At 38.3% G+C, this 23,105-nt stretch overlaps 1 protein-coding gene across 1 annotated transcript in view; it reads right to left on the bottom strand.

Annotated features, from left to right (window-relative positions):
* Positions 1-6,049: 6,049 nt before the first annotated feature.
* Positions 6,050-23,105, bottom strand: part of nipal3.S (NIPA-like domain containing 3 S homeolog) — a gene marked incomplete at its 5' end in the record, with an annotated part of 29,647 nt that continues 12,591 nt past the window's right edge. The window contains 10 exon segments of the mRNA NM_001086912.1: positions 6,050-7,027; positions 7,111-7,205; positions 10,171-10,234; positions 12,858-12,946; positions 14,862-14,997; positions 16,297-16,393; positions 17,152-17,273; positions 18,632-18,691; positions 19,820-19,991; positions 20,341-20,409. Coding sequence (NP_001080381.1) covers positions 6,843-7,027; positions 7,111-7,205; positions 10,171-10,234; positions 12,858-12,946; positions 14,862-14,997; positions 16,297-16,393; positions 17,152-17,273; positions 18,632-18,691; positions 19,820-19,991; positions 20,341-20,409 — 1,089 coding nt within the window.

The following is a 23,105-nucleotide window of genomic DNA, read 5'->3' as shown; positions in this document are numbered from 1 at the left end:
GCCTTCCCTTTAAATTAGGGATGCACCGAACCCAGGATTCGGCCTTTTTCAGCAGGATTTGGATTTGGCCGAATCCTTCTGCCAGGCCGAACCGAATTTGCATATGCAAATTAGGGGTGGGAGGGAAATCGCGTGACTTTTTGTCACAAAACAAGGAAGTAAAAAATATTTTCCCCTTCCCACTCCTAATTTGCATATGCAAATTAGGACTTGGTTCGGTATGCGGCCGAATCTTTCGAGAAGGATTCTGGGGTTCGTCCGATTCCAAAATAGTGGATTCGGTGCATCCCTACTTTAAATCCGTATATATTGATCTTGACGTAGCTAATGTTTAGCTTTTCCACATGCCTAAATAAATGTGTTGATTTTACAGAGGGATGATACAGTATGCATATTAAAGGTATGGGACCTGTTATCCAGAATACTTAGGGCCAGGGGTTTTCTGCATAAGGGAAAATTCCCATGATTTGGATCTCCATACTATAAGTCTGTTAAAAAAATATTTAAACAAATAAGCCCAATAGGATTGTTTTGCCTCCAGTCAGTATTAACGATATCTTAGGATCAAGCACTGTTTTATTATTACAGGTATGGGATCTGGAAAGTTCCAAATTTACGGAAAGACTGTCTCCCATAGACTCCATTTTATCCAAATTTTTTAAAATGATTTCCTTTTTCTCTGTAATAATAAAACAGTAGCTTGAACTTGATCCCAACTGAAAAATAATTAAGCCTTATTGGAAGCAAAACCAGCCTATTGGGTTTATTTAATATTTACATGATTTTCTAGTAGGTTTAAGTTATGAAGATCCAAATTGTGGAAAGATCCGTTATCTGGAAAGTGTCAGGTCCCATAATACAAAAAAATAAGTAATTTTAAAAAAAAAACGTAATTATTTTGTTAAAACGGAATATATGGAAAATGCGTTTCCTGTAATTGAGAACTTTATGAAGAACCGGTTTCTGGATAATAGATCCTATACCTGTACAGATTGACTGCATATTTGTTCAGGTAAACAAAACCATTCTTTCCTCATGTTTCTGTAAGCAGTGAAAGTACTGCGATAACTTGTGGCTACTGGAATCCTTTCCTTTTACTTATTTCTTACTAACCCTAATGAAAATACAAAGTGAAGTTCTGCATCATTAACTGGTAATGGTAAACAACTTTGGCGGAATTAGAACATGTCTCTAATGTGTCTATTAACTTTTTAGCACAAGTTGTAGCAATTGCCTTGTACCAATGGCAATGAACTTTTTGGGGGGGTTATTTCAGATGAATTATATAGGCAAAGAAGGTGCAGCCATGTTTCTGCATGCCAATGCATATCCTCGGCCTCACAAAGGCTCAGTTTAGTCTGTCTTGCAGGAATTGGGCAGAGAAGCTGCAACAAAACAACATACATAAACAATATAAAGATCTGCTGCTAGCTAAAACATTTGCAGTTGTCACTCCTTTATATCTCCCAGAAAGTCTAATTTGCCCCACACCCTCCCTCTTGCCTATTTACTTCAGATGGCTATATAGCAAACAGGGCTGTGGCCAAAACAAACAGGATTGTCATTGTTGGAGCTGATGAACTTGTGGCAACAAGGCATGTGGCCTGGGCCCTCCCGAGTCCATTCTTTTCTTGTTCCCACTATTGTTGCTCCTTTTGTAACTTTCTCTTATAACTGACAAGAGCTGATTGGATATATCCTTGTTCTTGTGCAACAAGCTAAGTATAATTTGCTGAATTGTGGACCGATAAGAATTGTAAATAAGGTTTTAAGTAGCTGTGTCATTATTATACTATTGCTACTGGTTATTATCTCATGCATGTTGAGTTGGGACTGAACTGATAATTAAAATGAATGGTACCAACCTTTATTAGACAAGCCAGTTGTCATGTATGTTATTCAATAATTATGAATTTTAGTTATGCTTAAAGGAAACATCATCCTAAATCGCTAATATTAAATTAAGCTGCCCTTGCTCTAACTGATCGGTAGGTCTTGTTTGCAAATGACTGCATATTTCTGTAGAGATACTTTCCTGGACAACTCCATGTCATACTCACCGGGATAGCCCCGCCCCAGTGCTCCCATCAGAAGGACCCTCCCCAAAGCTTTAAAAGCCCAACCCCCCCCCCCCATCAGGTGTCTTTTTAAATGTAATTGTCATGCTGGTTTCACACTCAGTATCATTACTTTGGTGTGGGTTCCTTTAAGGAGTACTCCTTTTATTCTCTTCCAGTCCATTTCCTCTGAAAATACAGAGTTCACAGGTTTCCACAAGGTGATTTTGGTCCACCTTTGAGGGTTTCATTCTTCTGAGTTTTATCTGGTATAGATTATACTCGGCCACTTCCTTATGTGGAACAAATTCCCTCCCGTTGGGATATTAGCTTGCTAAGTCCCGGTGAGTATGACATGGAGTTGTCCAGGAAAAGGGAAGATTGTATCATACTTACCGTGATCTTCCTTTCCTGGACAACTCCATGTCAGGTTTTCCCATCCCTTTTTCGGTAGTTTCTAGAAGCTTATACGAGACACCGGACGGGGGGGTGGGGTTGGGCTTTTAAAGCTTTGGGGAGGGTCCTTCTGATGGGAGCACTGGGGCGGGGCTATCCCGGTGAGTATGACATGGAGTTGTCCAGGAAAGGAAGATCACGGTAAGTATGATACAATCTTCCCTTTTTATGTTCCTCCGTGACAGCTCCATTTTCCCTTTCAAAACGTCAATAAAGATGGCCGCCACAACTGTTATGCGCATGCCCAAAAAAAAGAAAAAAAACTTGTGCGCTCCTGCTTAGACATTTGAAAGCACATTAACGAAGTTCTTTTGTGCGCATGCGCTGCCTCCCAATACTGTATTGTGCGCATGCTCCTGGTCTTGCTGGAGCACTGCATGATGGGATTTTTTTTTACTTAAAGTCAGCTCTTTTTTCTAAACTGTGGCGCTTGCACAGATTAACGGCTGGAAATACAGGAGATCTAATACCAATACAAGAGAGACTAAGGGAGTTATTTATTCTGATCCGAATATCAGAAATTCGAATAATTCGTAGTTTTCAGCCTGATGGTCTTAAAAGTCAGACTCCGAAAATCCGGCATCTCAAAGTTCTCGAGGGCCTGTATAAGTCAATAGGGAAGGTCCCAGTGTCTGTGCTGCTGTCCGTACTGATATCCAATAATTTCGGGGATTTTGTACCAAAAAGTTAGAAAACGTTGAAAAATTCGTAGTATTTGCGGGAAAGTATGAAAAATTTGTACTTTTAGGGCAAAGCTCTGAAGTTATTGGATTTTTGCCCTACCCAATTTTTTTCTGACTTTTTAAATGATAAATAAGGTCCATTCGGGTAGTCGGAGTTAATCGGATTTTTATGTTAGAAATGCAAAATTCGGACCTTGATAAATAACCCCCTAAAGGTATGCTTTTCAAAACAGCTAGTTACACTTAACACTTTCCTTGTCCTTTAATTAAGCAAATCCCACACTACAGGCCTACCTGGAATCCTTGCAGTTCACTTGTATAGGCCCATCATGAGAAAAGGGGACATTGATATAAAAAAAAATTTGCACTTTGTGTGCTAAGCTGCCACCATAAATTCGCTCAAAATGTGACCAGCACACACAACAAATTGTGTTGTGCACAAAGAATTTTTTGTGAACACTTTGCATTTACTGTATTGTGATCTATGCACAAAATATCTTTTTTCTGCATATAATAATTAGTGCCTGCGACCCCTTACTGTCTTTCTGCATCCAGAAAGTGAAGCCTTGTGATGTCATCAGTTATAATTGGTACTTAGTAATAACATTTCTGTCACATGACTCTGTGATTTTTAATTTCCTTATCTTTTACAAGAGGGGGTATATCATTCACGATATAATATTAGCAGTGTAAAAATTGCTAATAACATAAAAGCAAAAAAAAAGTAAAATACAAAAATAGTAGAAATAGAGTAATAGAAAACCAGTCATGACATGCATGCTGCTGATTCTGTGTAATTAATAATTAATTGAGGCTTGTTCCAAATAATAGCTGCGTGAAGTTCAAATAGTGAGGTCATTCATTCTGTGAAACAACAGGTGTCAATTACGGCCCTTATTTAAAGAAGGAAGGCAGGAAATGTGGTACATGCTGGTTATAGTGTATTTCATTCCAGACATTGTTCAAAAGAACAGCGTACTTTGATTATAAAGTTGATTGGAGAGAGGGAAAGCATATAAAGAAGTGCAGAAAATGATAGGCTGCTCAGCTAAAATGATCTCAAATGCCTTAAAATGGCAACCAAACCTGGAAGAAAACTACCATTCGAAAGTATAGATGAAGACTCAGCCAATGATCAGCTCCAGGAAGATCAAAGAAGGTCTAAAGTTACCTGTGAGTAATGTTACAATTAGAAGACGCCTATGTGAAGCCAAGCTATTGACAAGAAGCCCCTGACAAAAGTCCAAATCTTTAAGAAAAAAAAAAAAAAAGACGTGCTGAAGAGGTTACAATTTGCTAAAGAGAAATGGCACATTTTGTGGACTTGTGAAAGCAAGATTGTTTTTTTTGGGTCTAGGGGCCGCAGACAGTTTGTAAGACGATCCCCAAACACTGAGGTCATGTTGCCTTAAGATGGCCACAGACGCAAAGATCCGATCGTACGAATCATCGTACGATCGGACTTTCCCATCTCCCGACCTGCCACTAACCATTCAGATCAAAGTCTTACCATTCCAACCAAATAAAGTAGTAAAAGAACAGGTCAGCCGATGTTCTGCTCCTGACAGCAATCGTATGATAGACAAAGCTAGTGACAGACTCCCACTGAAAATAGTACGATCTGCAATACACGCAGAGATATTACCCGCAGGCAACAGAAATTTTCTAACCTGTCCGATCGACCAAACGACTGATCTCCGCCGGATGAAAAACGTCGGGACTCTCCACACACAAAATCGCACGAATCCTCGATTCGAACGATGAGATCTTTGCATCTATGGCCAGCTTTATGCCGAAGAGGAAATGTCCTTGAAATTGGTGTTTTTTGACAAATATAAGCTCATTTTGAATTAGATGGGAGTGACACTTTAACACAACTCAAAAACGTTAGGACAGGGGCAAGTTTCCAAATATATTAAATGGGTGACAGGTCTGGACTGTAGGCAGGTCCGTTTCTTACGATGAAGCCGTGGTGTTATAATACATGCAGAATGTAGTATGGCATTGTTTTGCTGAACTTTATCTACTATAAAAATAGTATATAAAAATAGTGTTTGGATGATTTATACATCATTGCATTTGGTTTTTATTTCACCCAGTGTCCTGAAGTTCTTAGAAATCTGCTTGTACTATGACAAACATTTTTTCCTCCTGTAATGGATGAACCTGGCAGAGGTTACCCCATTATGATCAACATAATTGTCCCATCAGCCTCCCTGTATTAGGTAAGCACAGCTTGTGTTACAACACACCTCTTTTCCTCCAACACTTGCTTAAGGGTTATTGACAGCCTCTCATCAGACCAATGGACAACACAATATAAGGGAACAGACCACAATGAATTATATTTATAGTTTAAAGATCACAGGATCCTATATCATCTAGGTCAAATTGGCATAGCTGCAAGTCCAGTAACCTTTAAATATGGGAAGTTTTTCCAAACTTGGCATAGATAATATGTTTGATCATTGTGTGGAGGATTATCATCTGTGCAGCTTCTAAACCTAACATGGAGCTTTCAGAATAAGGGTCATCTTGTATTTAGAGATTGAATAGGCAAATCTAGAGCAAAATGGTTTGACCAGCCGCATTCTTTTCAAACTTGTATGATCTGTGTTTGTTGACAACTATTTTAAAGCAGACACAGAAGCCAGTAGGTATCACAACTAATTCCAGGTTGCAGGCCAAAAGGACAGATCCGACCCAATGTAGTAAGGTTTAGAGGGAGATCTATTCACTCACAGAACTTACCTTAGATATCCCCAAAGACCACAAAATGCAGCTCCGAGTACTTGCACTGCTACATATCCAGCATCATTTCTTGTACCATTAATCAAACACGTCTGCATGGAATTAGTAATAGAAACACAAAAGATCTGTATTTGCTAACAACAGTCTGAAATTATTTAGGCACAATGTCAAATATTCGCTTCCATGCCAATTAAAAACAAAGTGTTGGTCCACTTCTTACATCGAATTACCAAAATGCTTTACAGTCTTGAAAACTGAAATGGTAATAGCCAGCAAGATATCACACGGCAACACAATATTTAACTCTTTGGTAACGGAGTTAATGAGTTTGAAGAGCAGTCCTCAGTCTTTCTCGTTCTTAAAGCCGTCCTCTGGAGTTAATCAGCAGCACAGTCCCTTCCCTTCCAGTTTATTCTCCACTTATTCACCAAAATAACAGAGGCCTGGTTTGAGTTCCAAAGACTATATAATTTGAAGACTATACAAATAAGTTAGTACTAACTAGCCCATCCTGTTAGAGCTGTTTCATTGGTAATGTGCCTTAAGCAACCACCTGATGTAAGGCAAGTAGCAGTCATTGCCTATAAATGAAATCTTTCCCAAGTCTAGTGCAAATTGTCACCTTGCATGTTGCCAACCCATCCAACTCTATAAAGTTTTGTGTCTCTTGTATAAGGACTGCTCTGATTTAACAGACTGTATTCCTAAGAAAGAGTGACTTGTGGCTGAACTGCAATCCTTGCTCCTCTCCTCATTGTTTTTCCAAACAGGTTAAATTAGTTTGAAACAGTGACAATTAGAAATGGAAGCTGTAACTCTGTTTTAGGGACATGGAGAATAACTGCATCTCAGGAAAGTCTCACATTCAAGTCATTACTAGCAGAGGCATATGCCCCTATTCAGTCTTATTGTGATCCTGTGTCTTGTAAGGAGGTGCAGGAGATGCGTCTTCAGTAACAATAGGCAGGGTAGCTGGTGTGTAGATTTCAGACATGCTGTCATTCTGCAGGGCACCATAGGAAAAGGAACCAAAATCTGGCTGAACAGCACTGCCATTGTCATGCATTGATTGTACTCCTGCTGTCAGATAAACATAAAGCTTTAGATATTATGCATCATTAAATTCAAACTTGAAATTATTGCAGTTGCAACACTCGCAATACCTTGCAATGAACTCATTGTAACGTAGGGTTCAAATGTTTTCTTTTTCTTTCGGTTCCTTGTAATAAGGAAGGCCCCCAGGAAGGCAAGAATGCATCTATAAAATAAGAAAATGTACAATTACAAAGACATTCATTACACACACATTTAGACACGGACTCCTTCCCAGGTAATAACAACTAGAAACCAGTACAGGTATTGGGCCTGTTATCCAGAATGCTCGGGACCTGGGGTTTTCCTAAAAACTGATATTTCTGTAATTTTGATTTCCATACCCTTAGGGGCCGATTAATTAACCCTCGATATTCGACTGGGAATTAAAATCCTTCATCTTCGAATATCGAAGTATTTTAGCGCAAATACTTCGATTGTTCGACCGAAGGAATAATCCTTCGATCGAACGATTAAATCCTTTAAATCGAACGATTCGAAGGATTTTAATCCAACGATCGAAGGATTATCCTTCGACCAAAAAAATATAAAAACACATATAGAGAAGCAAACTGTTCAATCCAGGCTCAAATTCCTTTTTTTGAGATTTACCAACATGTTCAATTGGAAATCTGCTTATTTCATTGCAAATTCGTGGCAAGACAGAATTCGAGTTTTCAGAACCAATATGATATGCTTGAGAGGTCAGAGCAGGTATCTGATTGGAGCATAATCATATACATTAAGAGGCCTATTTATTATGCTATGTAAAACAAAAATTCTCAGAAAAAGCGGTGTAAAATAAATGGTGAATTTATCAAGGTATGTTTTCTTTTACATAATCTGAACGTCAGAATTTCTGCCTTTATTTTACACTGCTTCAGACCTTTGTTAGTAAGATTTAGGTTAGATTTAGGCCCCCTGTGCAGCAGGCCAACTAGTGATTTCTTTCTGTGATGTGTGTAAAAATTGTATCCAAATTTTGCCACTCAGCTTTTAAAACAGGGAATTATTTATAGATGTATGTTAATTGGCTGGGGCTTAAAAGCTCCTTGCTTTTTCACTAGAGCTCCTGAGTTAGGGTAAGGGCACACGGGGAGATTCAGTCGCCCGGCGACTAATCGCCTCTTCTTCTGGGTGACAATCTCCCCGATCTGCCTTCCCCTACCTTCCCGCCGGCTATAATGAGAAATTGCCAGCGGGATGGCACTCGCGGCACTTCGGAAAACGAAGCGCCGCGAGTGCCATACCACTGGCGATTTTTCATTGTAGCCGGCGGGAAGGTAGGGCAAGGCAGTTTGGGGAGAAGTGCACCATGGTCTTATTACTCAGTCAAATTGTCTACTGGGGGACTTGATTTTAAATGCACTACAAACTCAGCTCCGGAGTGAAGGGTAAGTGCACAATGGTCTTATTACTCAGTCACATTGGTTGATTTTAAAAGCACTACATACCTACAAAGATAGTGTAGGACTCAATTACAATAAGGGGCCTTGGCGTGGCATGTGAGCTGACATATTTTGGTCAAAGTGTGGAACTAACACATCATTTTTTGTAATAATTATTTTCAAAGGCAAACCCTGCGCTGGCAATTTTTCTCTTTCCCTTTGTGTACAAATATTGGCATTTTATTGTTTATATCAGCTGGTGGGTTAGAGCGCTGGCAATGTTTTGTGCATGTTAGGTTAGGCTACAATAGGTTAGTCCCAAATCTTTTTTCTGAAGTAATTGAAGTGTTTTAATGCTTTTAGGAGTACAGTGACATCTTTGCACAGAGTACAGAGGGCAAAGTGGTGCTAAAAATGAAGGTTTCCTCAGGGTGCTCTGGTTCTCACCCACGTTGTACAAGCATACAAGCTGTTAAATTGGCTTTTGATGACACAGACTCTAGTGCAAGTCCAATGAGCGTTACTCATTTAGCAACCCAAAGTAACCAGTCCACGGGGAAAAAAAAGTACACACACACACAAAAGTGACATTTCCATGTCCTCTATGTCATGATTCACATCAGTCACTTGCCACAGTGATGCTTACAATATTATATTATATTATATAGATTATAGATATTGTTATTGATATGGCAAAAGTCAAATAATAGGAACACTCGGGGTTTGTATAATCTGCAATAAGGAGATTTTAATCAACGTTTCATTCTCAAACCAGGACGATCGCCGGGATCCTATTCTTTTGTTAGTTTCCCTAATCCTGACGAAAGTCCTGATTTTGAACGAAACGTTAACTAAAATCTTATTGAGACGAGATAAAGATAATATTAATTGGTCATTTCCAGGATAGCAACTCTAAGGGGCCAATTCACTAACTTCGAGTGAAGGATTCGAAGTTAAAAAACTTCGAATTTCTAGGTTTTTTTTGGGCTACTTTGACCATCGAATGGGCTACTTCTACCACGACTTCGAATCGAAGGATTCAAAGTAAAAATCATTCGACCATTCGATAGTCGAAGTACTGTCTCTTTAAAAAAACTTTGACCCCCTAGTTCGGCATCTAAAAGCTACCGAAGTCAATGTTAGCCTATGGGGAAGGTCCCCATAGGCTTGGCTAACTTTTTTTGATCAAAGGATATTCCTTCGATCGTTGGATTAAAATCCTTCGAATCGATCGATTCGAAGGATTTTATCGTTCGATCGAAGGAATAATCGTTCAATAGTACTAATCTGCCCTAAATCCTTCGACTTTGATATTCGAAGTCGAAGGATTTTAGTTCCTAGTCGAATATCAAGGGCTAATTAACCCTCGATATTCGACCCTTAGTGAATCGGCCCCTAAGTAAAAAATAACACAATTCTGAAAAGCAATTATAGCTTTTAATATTCAAATTGTTTATAAGTGTGGTTCTCCAACCTAGCAAATGACTGACTTTTGTTGAAATCAGCCAGTAAGACAAGTAGACATGTGTGAGCAACTCAATATCAGTGTGTTGGTTGACTTGGAAAAAAAACAACGCACTACTTAATCATTAACAGGAAACAGAACAGAAACTTGCTTCAGGCAGCAGCACCCTGTGTGACACTACTTTTTTCAAAACTACTTTCTCCCCGGTTTAATGGATTTTTATATTAGTGATGCTTTCCTTTTCAAAAGCGAATGAATAGTAGAAAGACTTTACATACCCCAAAGAAAACATACACAAGTGAAGCACATCTTCTCCGTGGAAGTCCACATAAAATATCGCACCTGCATAGGATGAAATGAAGGTATAATGTTACAAACAATAAAGGATTATTAGCACCAAAATGAAAATGAAAAACCGCATAGCCTTGCTTGTGCAGAAATAATGCTGTGCTTAAGTTGGGAGATACCTACCAGCCACAGCTCATGATTTGTTGTATTTTGGGCATAAGAAATGATTAACTTATTTTTAAAGTGGGGCCAAACATTTCTGCTTGGGCACCCAACCCTTGGCAACAACAGACAGGTGACTGTCCTCACTTCCTGATCCCTCCAAACCCACACTATCTGGAGTCAATCAGTCAATCGGATCTAGCAGCCCTCCAGCATCTCCTACTTACACACCCAGTATACACAAAAATATACACTGATTTTTTTTTTCCTGAAAGTATTTAATTACCCAGTGTGACCAGCATAATTGCGTTTCTATTTTACTGATTTTATAGCATTTTCTGTTACGAGTTGCTTTTAATTACCTGTTTTTACCCATATAACAATCACAGTGAAACTGGGTTTAACCCCTGGTCTCAATGTTTGAATGGTCTTATTGGATATATAGTGATGTTATTGTATTCTGCATTGTTCTGGGTTTTTTGCTTATTCCCCTATTATTGCTTATTCCCCTAGAAGTGCATTTTGGGACAGCGATTGTAGTTCACGAAAACATATCCCTCCCTCCCCCCCTCAAAAAGGTTTTCTGGAGTCAGCATGCTCCATAATACAAATACTGAGGTGGTTTTCAGTTCTATCATTTAAGCAGCTTGGTTTAGCAAAGCTTTACAACTTGACAGTTTGGAGTAGAAAGGCATAAATACCCTTTGTCAATATGTGTATTTCTAAAATAAGATTTTTTTTTTTTGGGGGGGGTTAACGTACTTCTAAGGGGGTTTTACTGCACAGAAAATGTTATTCTGCAAGAAAATTTTAGTCTGCTTTATTTATGCTTAACGGTCCTGAGGACAAAATGTATTTAGGTATTTTTAGTTTTATGGTCTGTTTTGAAAGAGAATATACTAAATTATTTAACAATTCCATATTAGCTCTTAAACATCAAAACAAACAATTTCTCATATAATCTTAGGATAATTCAAGCAGATTCTCTGATCTACATAAAACTTGTGCTTTTACTTTCATTTCCTGGGCTACTCTATAAAGATCAGAATCTCTGGCAGATGTGCACTGGTAGCTTTAAAACTATACATATTTACTATAGCTTTTGATTTTTTTGATAATACAGACTCTATAGATGTTATATTACATTTTTGTAGTATTATGTGAAATTTTATAAAGCATCAAGGACATTTAGTAAGCTAAAACAATATATATTTTCTCTAGGTAAAATAAAAGCTTGCCCCACCCTCCCACAAAAATGCCTATACAGTGGAAGAGCACAAAACATTTGCATTCATAAATAGTCTGGCAGTTAGCACAAAGAGCGTTCAAATTTGGTTGGCAGTGAAATGGTTAAAGAGGAACAACATTTGCCACTTGAGGATGATTTGCTGTCCTTCTAGATTTTCCAGTCAAGCAGCTAAGAAAGGCTAATTAAGCAAGCTACAAGCAGGGCAGTGAAATTGAGGCTCTCAAAATAAATACGTGATTGGATTCCTAAATAGCCTATAGATCAGTCACAAAAGTGACCTGTTGCTAAAACAGCCACCCAAGCCTGGCATGACACATGATGCATTTCAAAAGTTAGTTTTACCTACCGTTGTAGGTCACCTGTTGCAGTGGTGACATTTTTCATTTCCCTTCCTAATATAGGAAGCCGGGAATATGAAAATTAGAAACATTAGAACACCACACAGGGGATACAAAATGTTATGCTATATAGGGAGTAAGAGGGACGACTCCTGTTTCTGATACAATCATTTTTGGCTTCTGTACAAAAGATAATTGTAATGAAATATGCGTTCTATCTATAGATATGAAGTTAGATAGGTAGAAAGAAACGTGTTTGTTATGCAGTCTGCAACATAACTTATGTTTATCCTTGCAATGGTAAGACATTTTAAGAGTAAGAATGTTCTCTCTTATTGGCCATGACTAACACACACTGCATGCTGTACCCAGTTACTGAACAATCAAAGGCAACAAATTTGGAAAAGTATATCACACTAATTCTACCTACTGACCTATGAACTGATAAGTTTGGATCATTCTATGGTAGAAGTACAGGCCTATGCAGGCCAGGTGAAGACTGGCATACACACAAACAGGTTTATCGATATTTATAATGGTTTTCTCTTTGACCCTATATCTGGTGTGAATGTTCAGTAAGAAGTCTCATATACAAACAAACAATTACACAGACCCATAGAGAATACAAAAACAAAACAGGACCGTGCAGCTCAATGTTCAATGCCCTTATTGAATCATTTGGTGAAATTTTCATTAATGGAGACTTTGTGTACCATAACTTTTTAAAGCATTTCATTTATACAGTAATCATACAAGTGGCATCACTCAATTATTTATTTTAAACGTTATACATGGCTTATGTGTTTTATAAGAAAAATGATGGTACACCTGTAAGAAACAAAGTTTTAAGATCGCATATATGTAAGTTATGTAAGTTAAAAACAGCCTTTATTTCCATATGTCTGTTCTGCTGCTCGTGTTCACTTACCTGCACAAATAGCTATACTTGTGGATAGGATGTAGTTGACACTTGCAATCAAAGCAGAGTCATAAAGCTGGGATGCGTGGCTCAGATACCTAATAACAGGTGTTACAAAGGAAAATACAATCGTTTATATTTGTCTGAGATTAAAATCTGTTTTAAGGTGGCCATAGACGTTAAAGATTTTTCTCTCCCAAACAACCAATTTTAGTGCGATCCGACAAATCGTGAGTTTAGTGGGCACCGAACGTCGCGCTTCTAGTGATATCGATGCGAATAAGATTCCAACAGAAAAACGATCGGTCAGGTTAAAAAATTTTCATTGTTCACAGTGAAATTTATCCATTGTCCAAATGTTTTCCAGGCCAACTACTGGCTTCAACTAGACAAAATCGCTTGAAATAGTCATTTTAGTTGATGGACAAATCATTCATTGAAACGATCATTTCAATATAAGCTTGGTCCTACAATAACAAAAAGATCTTTTAAAGGAGAACAGAACCCCCCCAACAAAAGTCCCATCCATAGTCATCAAATGAGCCTCCTCTCTGCTCCCTCCCAGCACAGTCTATTTCAATGAACAGGGTCTGTCATAGTAAAGCTGACTTATACAAGCAGAAATGGGCAGCGAAGCTAGCAGGGGGCATCTTTTGAATCCTCGCGTCCTTTTTTTTTACGAACAGTTGGGCGACAAGAAGCTTGCTGGCACACACACAGTTTAGGGTAATCCACCAGTATCTTTAACTGTGCATGTGCCAGCAAGCTCCGTGTCGCCTAACTGATCGGAAAAGAATGCGAAGATTCAAAAGATGCCCCCTGCTAGCTTTGCTGCACAGTTCTGCTTGCATAGGTCAGTTTTACTATGAGAGGCACTGTTCATTGAAAGACCCTGCAGAGAGGAAGCAGAGAGAGGGCTCATTTGATGACTGTGGATGGGCTTTTGTCGGGGGGGGGGGTTTAGTTCTCCTTTGAAAATCATAACGTCTATGGCCACCTTTAGCATTACATTCAATAGCCAATCTGCAGGTCTCTGTGCTCCAATTTGAGAACGTTGAAAAGAAGCATGCAAAAATAATGGCCAATTTCAATTTCAGTCCATAAATGAGTCCTATTACTTTGGCCTTGTGGAATCATTTTATTACTAAATGACAAACCTTTTCTCATTTTTGTTATTTGGCAGGCTGTTATAGGTTATCCTGCAATAGTTCCCTGAATTTAAAATACAGTACAGTCTTCCCTTTTATTCTAACAAAATTTAGTCCCTGTTTGAAAGTCAAAGGCCACAGTTAAAAGCAATCTGTGTGGCACAATTCTAAAACTGCCCACATCACAAAACACAACTACAGTAAATTATTGTGATGGTAGCATCATGCTGTGGGGCTCACATCTCATCATCAACTACTGGGCATTTTGTTATATGGACCATATACCCCATTTATTCAAACATTAGTTCAATAAATAAGGCTTCTGTAACATACTTTTAGCCTTTTTTTTTTTAAAATAAGGAAAATTACGTGTGTTATTTTCTTGCACTAAACAAAAACCAAAACTATAGTCACATTCGACTTCCTGACTTGAACAAACAAAACAGCAGTCTAAAAGCCCTCTGTGTAATAAGCTGCTCCTAATCTCATAGCCTAACAGGCTGCAGCAGGGGAAAGAGAGCGTTTTAGATGTACAAAGGGATTTTCAATGACCTGCTTATTTGTTTTGTGTATTTGACATCCCTGATTTTAACTAAAGTGAAAAAAATATAGGGTACCCGCGATCTGGCTCGGACTGGCAATCTGTGGGTTCTGGCAAATGCCAGAGGGGCTGCTGTATGGTTCCATAGAAAGTCCCCATATAGTGGGCTGGAAGGGGGCTGTTTGGGCCTCTGTGGACTTGGAATGGCAGGGCCTATTTTGACTCCCAGTCCAGGCCTGCCCGCGATCATCATACAGTTTTGCTGAGGATTATGCCAGAGAAACCTCACTGTTATTATTTATGCCACAATAGGTATAAACTTACGATGCTTGTGCAATCGCTGTAGCCACCATACACACGACCATGACGTAGAAGATAGGGTATCCTAACTGCATGGTACCTTGTATTGAAACAATGATCATACCAGCTACCGCCTTTACAGCCACCACTGTAGTTGAGCCTACAAATAAAAACAAATCTTTACATTGCAATAGAAATTCCTAAAAGCACAGAGAGACAAAATGTGTGTGATAGGTAGGGATGTAGCGAACTGCCGATTTGGTGTTCGCGAACGCCGTTCGCGAACACCGGCAAAAAATGCGAACGTTCGCAAACTTCGAACACCCGCTAAAATCGTTCGATTCGAACGATCGAAGGATTTTAATCGTTCGATCGAACGATTTTCATTCGGATCGAAGCATTCGATCGAATGCTTTTCATTCGATCGAATGCTTACAATCGTTCGAACGAATGGAAATCGTTCGATTTTTAGCGGTCGAAGGAATTCGAATGGTCGAATGGTCGAACGATTTGTATTCGAATCGAACGCGAACTCAAAATGCGAACGACGCGCGACGTTCGCGAACATTCGGCGGACGCGAACGGTCGAAGTTCGCGCGAACAGTTCGCTACATCCCTAGTGATAGGTAGAGAACCCACAGCTTTCACGTTTGCCTTTAAGAAAAAAATAAAGGAATTCGAATGGTCGAATGGTCGAACGATTTGTATTCGAATCGAACGCGAACTCAAAATGCGAACGACGCGCGACGTTCGCGAACATTCGGCGGACGCGAACGGTCGAAGTTCGCGCGAACAAGTTCGCCGGCGAACAGTTCGCTACATCCCTAGTGATAGGTAGAGAACCCACAGCTTTCACGTTTGCCTTTAAGAAAAAAATAAAGTTGACCAAGATTCTGTGCCAGTGAAGGATAAAATACAATTGTTTTTGGACACAGCATTTTGGATGTACTTTAAGAACTTTGAATGAAGGAAGAATACTACCCAAACAAAATAAATAGATGCAGTCTTAATTACTTGCATATTTTGGCACAGAAAGGTGGGACAAGAATATAATCTAGTCTCTGACACTTAGATGACCCTGACATGTTTAAATGGATGGAAAACAGCTACAGAACAGCACCACTGGGAAGTTTATAAATTGACTTTTAATATAGTCCCAGCTCTACTTAATAAACTCTAGAAGTGTGTAGTCTTGGAACACTGTATGACTTGCTTTGCTAAAAGTGCACCAGTACATCTTATATAATAGTTATGGTTTATCACTTCTGTCATGCATAGTGTTCTTTTTGCCAGTTTTGTTTGAAACTGCCACAACAATAAATGTAAAGCGAGGGGAAACTTAAAATCAGGAGATGTAAAATTGAGGTTTCACTGTATTTAAATCATTTAAATCAATGTTATAATGACAGAAATATTTTTGGAAACTATATGAATGTAAAGCAAAGAACATTGTACCCACCTAAGATTGCTACAAGTAGCAAGATAACAATCATGTAATTGGCATTCTTCTGTTTGTAGAAGTATAATAAGCTACAGAAAGCTAAAATCTCCACCAGCTGGAAAGACAGAAATTATAATTATACATAATATTGATTAAAAGGACCTCATACACACCAATTTGCCCCTGGGTGGTTACCCACAGCAACCAATTCATTTTTTTTTAAATGAAGAATAATACAAACAAATATCTGATTGGCTGTCATGTGTAAAAATACAAACAGTATGCTATCAATCCCAACAAGCACATAAATTATCTGTATGACGGAAGTAAAACTATGTTTTGTACCAGAACTATTTACTATTTACTTTAATAGTAATCCAGTATAAATTACTGCAAATTCTAAACTATATTGATTACTTTTAGTGCTGTTATCTGCTTCTTACCTCCCTATATTACTGTTCTGTGTTATAGCATGTTTCTAGAACCCTGTTTAGTGCTTATATTTTGTCCCTGTATGTATACTGTATTGTGCCTGCTCCACAACACATTTCCTATGGACCTAGTACAAAATACAATATGACTTTGTTTGACTTGTCTCAGCCCCAAGGGGCACTTAGAAGACCTGGGATATGATTATATCCATGCAGAACATGTGATTAACACCTGTGATGTGGATTAAGATCGCATAACATGCAAGTGAATGCAATTACCCAGTTACAGGAAACAATTATAGCACACTGATACTTCTCAGAAACTATCCATCTACATGAAAAACAATATTGGAAAATATTTAATTATGATCGAATCACTGTGTTTTTAACATCTGATAATTCTGTTCTGCTTTTGGGAAGAATTAAGAAAGATGACACTTACCGTGTAGACCAAAAAAGGCCAGCTAACTAAATGCTTGACGATAACGTCTCCGGTCATCCTCTCATGACTGTTTGGCCCAAATGTGACCAACAAGTAGATACCGATGATAGTTAAACCACAACCTACAAAGGACAAAATATAACGTCCTTTGGGAGGACAGAAAAAAAAGATACATACATTTGCATCAGAAGAGATATGTTAGTTACATGCAGCTGAAGTAGTGTTATGTAACATGATTATTAACCCTGTGGAAGGTGAGATTTTGATTTGAAACAGATCGGACTTCATTTTGTTAGTATGTGAAATGTTTTACAAAACAATGGTACATTGAATTAGCATATTCTAGATGTCAGTTAACAGTAACATACCAAACGCATAAATCAGTTTTGCCAGAATTTTATTTGGATGATGTTTTTCAGCTGGTCGCCCACTGTGGTTCTCTATATATTTTGTCAGAATTAACTTTTTTTTTTAAATTTTTTTTATTTATGTTACTGTTAAATGTTTTCCTTAATAATTCATGCTTGATTGTAATCAGTAAACCCATGCAGAGAAATTGTATTTGTGCCTCAGACAATGATTTTGACATTGTTCAGGTACAAGCAGAGTTATCCAACATTAGCTACCGTTTTGTTTAGTGTGTGTTTATTTAGCCATAGCATGAGTTCAAATTCATTTTTTCTGCAGCTCTAGACTACTTTTTTATGCAGAAGTATTTAAAATGTCTGCCCATATGTATAGAAATGCATTTGTTTATTATACATAATGTAAAAAAAACTGTGCTCATCACCTATGACCTTGGTTTTAATCCATATTTCCAGAAGTTATAATAGTATTATAAAGTGCTGCATAACTTATTGCTGCTATATAAATAAAGTTATCATTATATTCTTCACAATCATTTTTTATAGATTTAAAATAGCTGAAACTGCCACTAAAAACCACAACTACATCTAAGAAAATCAATTAAAAGGTTTTTGAAGACACAGTCTCAATTCCCTTTCCATTATATTATTGTATATTATATTACTGTGTGACAAATTTAGCAGTTAATTCATTTTAAATGATGTTGAATAAGTGCCTAAACAATGGCAATGCTAGATTCCAAAGATTTGCCAGACACAGATTATCCTACCTCTGCTTTTTCCTTTAATTCTTATTTAAACTGTGTTTATTCTTATTTAACTTGGTCACTAAGTGATGCATGGAATAGCCATGTCACTGGACAACTACTTGAAACCTCCCTTTTCCTTAGGGTAGAACTACACGGGAGATCTTGCTGGCTGTGTCCGGATTGATTGCATTGTACAAGATGGATGCAGTTGCGCATATCTAAAGTGCTGCATGACAAGGTTCTATGGATCAGATAAAGCCTGACCCACAAAAATCTCCCCTTTAGTTCTACCCTTAGTCGCTGATAAATCACGTAAAAGGAACATAAAGCGTAACAAAAATGACACAGCATGCATGAAATACTCACTAAAGAATTCCTTTGGTTTCCATTTCTCCTTAATAAATATAATACCTATGAGTGAGCTGGCTGTAGAGGAAAATAAGGAAGATTAATCTCCTTTTAAAACATTTCTAAATTTTTACAAATGCTTTTAACAATAAACTGTGTGCACCAATGTCTTCCAGTGGCAATCCTCCAAATATCAAAAGTCAATCTGAGGGAGAATAGCATTTTTGATACAGACAAGAGATATTTCTCACAAAGTATATGTTGTTGAGGTGCAGGGGTAGGCAACACTTCATTCAGAAGATAGGTGAATAAGATGCATCCATTCCCGCAATAATAATCATGCAACAAAATAGATAACCCCAACACCACCTGACTAATGAAATTTAAAGGAACAGTAACACCAAAAAAACTAGTGTTTTAATGGAATGGAAATATAATGTACTGTTGCCCTGACAGGTAAAACTGGTGTGGTTGCTTTATAAAGTCTACTACAGTGCTGATCAGTTATCTACAGTGTATCCTGTGCATAAATGGCTGCCCCACAGGTACACATCTTGTCTATATCAACTATAAAACACTATCAGTGTTTCTGAAGCAAACACTCCAGTTTAATAGAGCAGGACAACAGTAGATTATATGTCATTCCTTTAAAACACTCATTTTTAGATGTTGTTGTTCCTTTAAATGAGCACAGTACACCAGGAATATGAGTTAAAGAGGACTACCAAAACATTGCTCTAAGTAACAATATTCATGTTTGCTTTATTTTATATAATATAATAATCAATTGGCGTCTTCAGCACACATCTATATGATTTGCATGCAGCTTATCCACTTTATATGAATCTGAGTTTAAATAGCTCTGACAACCCTACATTATGCATGCTTACATTGCATGCTTACATTTAAATAGCTCTGACAACCCTACATTATGCATGCTTACATTATGCAGGCAAGTTTTGGTTATACAACCAAAACTTGCCTCCAAGCCTGGAATTGAAAAATAAGCAGCTGCTTTGAGGCCACTGGTAGCAACATCCAAGGGTTTGGAGAGCAACATGTTGCTCACAAGGTACTGGTTGGGGATCACTGGGCTAGACTATATTTCCAGAATTCCCTTTCTGGATAACGGAACTTTTGCTGATGACAAGGCTTAAACCTTGAAAAGTGTAAAAGAAAACCAACAACACACATAATAAAACTCACCTATGAGAGAGACTGCGCTAAGTGGCACAATAAGAGAGAGAGGTGCAAAGGCATAGGACGAAAACACCATAATCTCTCCAAGTATCATCAAAAATAGACCAAACCACCACGTCTTTGTCTTGAAGTAGGAACGAAGATCTTTCAAACCAGCCAGTCGAACATGGCTATATTTCTACATTGCAATAACAACAGTTAGTAGCACCAAAAAAAACCAAAACTTTTTGCAACACAAGGCTGTAATTTATAAGAACTGTACTGGAAAACATGTGTAGGTCTTCTCAGTGTCAAGCAAGTGTCAAGTGTTAAGCATTGCTGAAAACCAAGGCATTATTGCTCTTGAATACTCTCTCCTAAACTTTAGGATATTTTATATGTTGCTTCAATATGTCCACCCAAGCACCTGCTGTGAAAGGAAAAAGGCCTGTCTCACATCTGTAACATAATTGTGACTACTAAATAAACTTTTTTCTTTTTTTGTTTTTTGTGTTTTTAGAGTAAGTTTGCAGTTAACTTTTTCTTACCTGTAAGTTGAGTGCAATACTGATAACAAAATGTCCAAATATGGCAAGCAGCGTTCCAATGAGGTTTTCCTGTAAAATAAATAAATAAATAAATAAATAAATAAATAAGTGGCCCCATGAATGCCAAAATGAATTAGTGTAGGTTAAGGAAACACATTTATATCTTTAAAAGAAATCAAAACACCTAAACTTCAAGTGTTGGATATTGCCCCCCCAATACTTTTGTACTAAATGCTTTCTATAGATGTAGCAGGTGCTGAGGTCAGCATTTACATAGTTACATAGTTAAATTGGGTTGAAAAAAGACAAAGTCCATCAAGTTGAACCCCTCCAAATGAAAACCCAGCATCCATACACACACCCCTCCCTACTTTTAATTAAATTCTATATACACATACCTATACTAACTATAGAGTTTATTATCACAATAGCCTTTGATATTATGTCTGTCCAAGAAATCATCCAAGCCATTCTTAAAAGCATTAACTGAATCAGCCATCACAACATCACCCAGCAGTGCATTCCACAACCTCACTGTCCTGACTGTGAAGAACCCCCTACGTTGCTTCAAATGAAAGTTCTTTTCTTCTAGTCTAAAGGGGTGGCCTCTGGTACGGTGATCCACTTTATGGGTAAAAAGGTCCCCTGCTATTTGTCTATAATGTCCTCTAATGTACTTGTAAAGTGTAATCATGTCCCCTCTCAAGCACCTTTTTTCCAGAGAAAACAACCCCAACCTTGACAGTCTCCCCTCATAATTTAAGTCTTCCATCCCTCTAACCAGTTTAGTTGCACTTCTCTGCACTCTCTCCAGCTCATTTATTTCCCTCTTAAGGACTGGAGTTACCAGGGACCTATAAAGAGGCATAATTATGTTTTCATCCCTTGAGTTAATGCCCTTTTTTATGCAAGACAGAACTTTATTTGTTTAGTAGCCACAGAATGAAACTGCCCAGAATTAGACAACGTGTTATCTACAAAGACCCCTAGATCCTTCTCATTTAACCTTTTAAATGCCACAGATCGTAGAATCTACGTTCTGTGGCAAAGGTACTTGAAATGCCACAGAACGTAGATTCTACATTCTGCAGCATTTCCTGTTTCAGGAGCGGAGGAGCGGCTGTTAGAGCCGCTCGCTCCGTTCCTGCTCGATCCCCTGCCCCTAGGCAACGAGCAGAGCAGGGGATCGAGTGGCCCCTGGGGCGCGATCGCCCAGGGGCCCAAAAACAGCAGCAGGCACGTGTTACTTACGTGTCCTGCTGCTGCAGCCTGCACCGGATCGTCGATCTCCGCCCCCACAGCACACAGACAGGAACCACGAGGCAGATGTCTTCCAGGGGCTCTTCCTGATCGCCTGCAACAGTCTCCAGCGATTTTTTCAGGTTAGTGCAACAATTACACACACAAACACACCAACACACACTTATTACAGTAATACACACTTAGATTCACACTTACACACACTTACACATACATTTTTGGGGATTGGGGGGGTCACTTACACTCACTGCACTTACACACATGTGCACACGCACACACGCGCACATAACATGTAATTTACCATTTGTACACACGCACACGCACATACATGGCATTGTGGCCTTTTTTTTTTTTTCTTATCGCATCGTTTCTTTTTTTGGCTGAAAAAAATGTTTTATTGCCATTACGCATAGCGTATTCGCTAACCGTACTGTGCAATACCTTTTGTATGTTATTTCGGTGATTATATTGCAATTTTGGGTATTTTGGTGCATTTTTAGCCATTTTATTGAATTTTTAGCCATTTTATTGCATTTTCAGCTCTGCATATATTGTGTTCACTTTTTTCTAGCCGTATAACCTGTTTGGCCCATCTAAAATATTCAAACTGTGATTCTGACAGCTGATAACACTAGTCTGGAAAAAAAACATTGATTTTTGTGGTTTTATTGGATTTTTTTGCATTTCACCCTTTACTGCCTTATTTTGTTTTGCCTTGTAAATTTTATCTACTATATATCCATTTGGGGGTCTCTGTGCGCCACATAGTTTGGTATATCTATGCATTTTGGGCATCAAAGTGTTCAGTAGACCTCTGGCGTTCATATTTAGGATGTTTTATGCTGATACGTTACGAAATGTGGGGCATATAATGGGGTAAAATTCAAGCTTTCTGACAATTTTCAGAAATTTGATAAAAACCGTTATGTTCAGCATTGCTTTACAGTTTGGCAGTTTGCAGTAGAAACACTTATTTACCCATATTGGATTCGTCAGAATGTGTACTTTCTGAAAATATATGGTTTTCTGGGGTCTCTGTACTGTTAGGGGGGTCTAATGTCGCATAATACACACACCAGGTGCTTATATTGCAGCAGCCAGCGCGTCAGCTGTGAAAATGTATATACACTATTGTCATTTGGGGGTCTCTGTGCGCCACATAGTTTGGTATATCTATGCATATTGGGCATCAAAGTGTTCAGTAGACCTCTGGCGTTCATATTTAGGATGTTTTATGCTGATACGTTACGAAATGTGGGGCATATAATGGGGTAAAATTCAATCTTTCTGACAATTTTCAGAAATTTGATAAAAACCGTTATGTTCAGCATTGCTTTGCAGTTTGGCAGTTTGCAGTAGAAACACATATTTACCCATATTGGATTCGTCAGAATGTGTACTTTCTGAAAATATATGGTTTTCTGGGGTCTCTGTACTGTTAGGTGGTCTAATGTCGCATATTACACACACCAGGTGCTTATATTGCAGCAGCCAGCGCGTCAGCC

This window comes from Xenopus laevis, chromosome 2S (assembly GCF_017654675.1).
Source record: "Xenopus laevis strain J_2021 chromosome 2S, Xenopus_laevis_v10.1, whole genome shotgun sequence".
In the NCBI taxonomy this organism is placed as follows: Eukaryota; Metazoa; Chordata; class Amphibia; order Anura; family Pipidae; genus Xenopus; species Xenopus laevis.
This window is presented reverse-complemented; position numbering and strand designations above follow the sequence as displayed.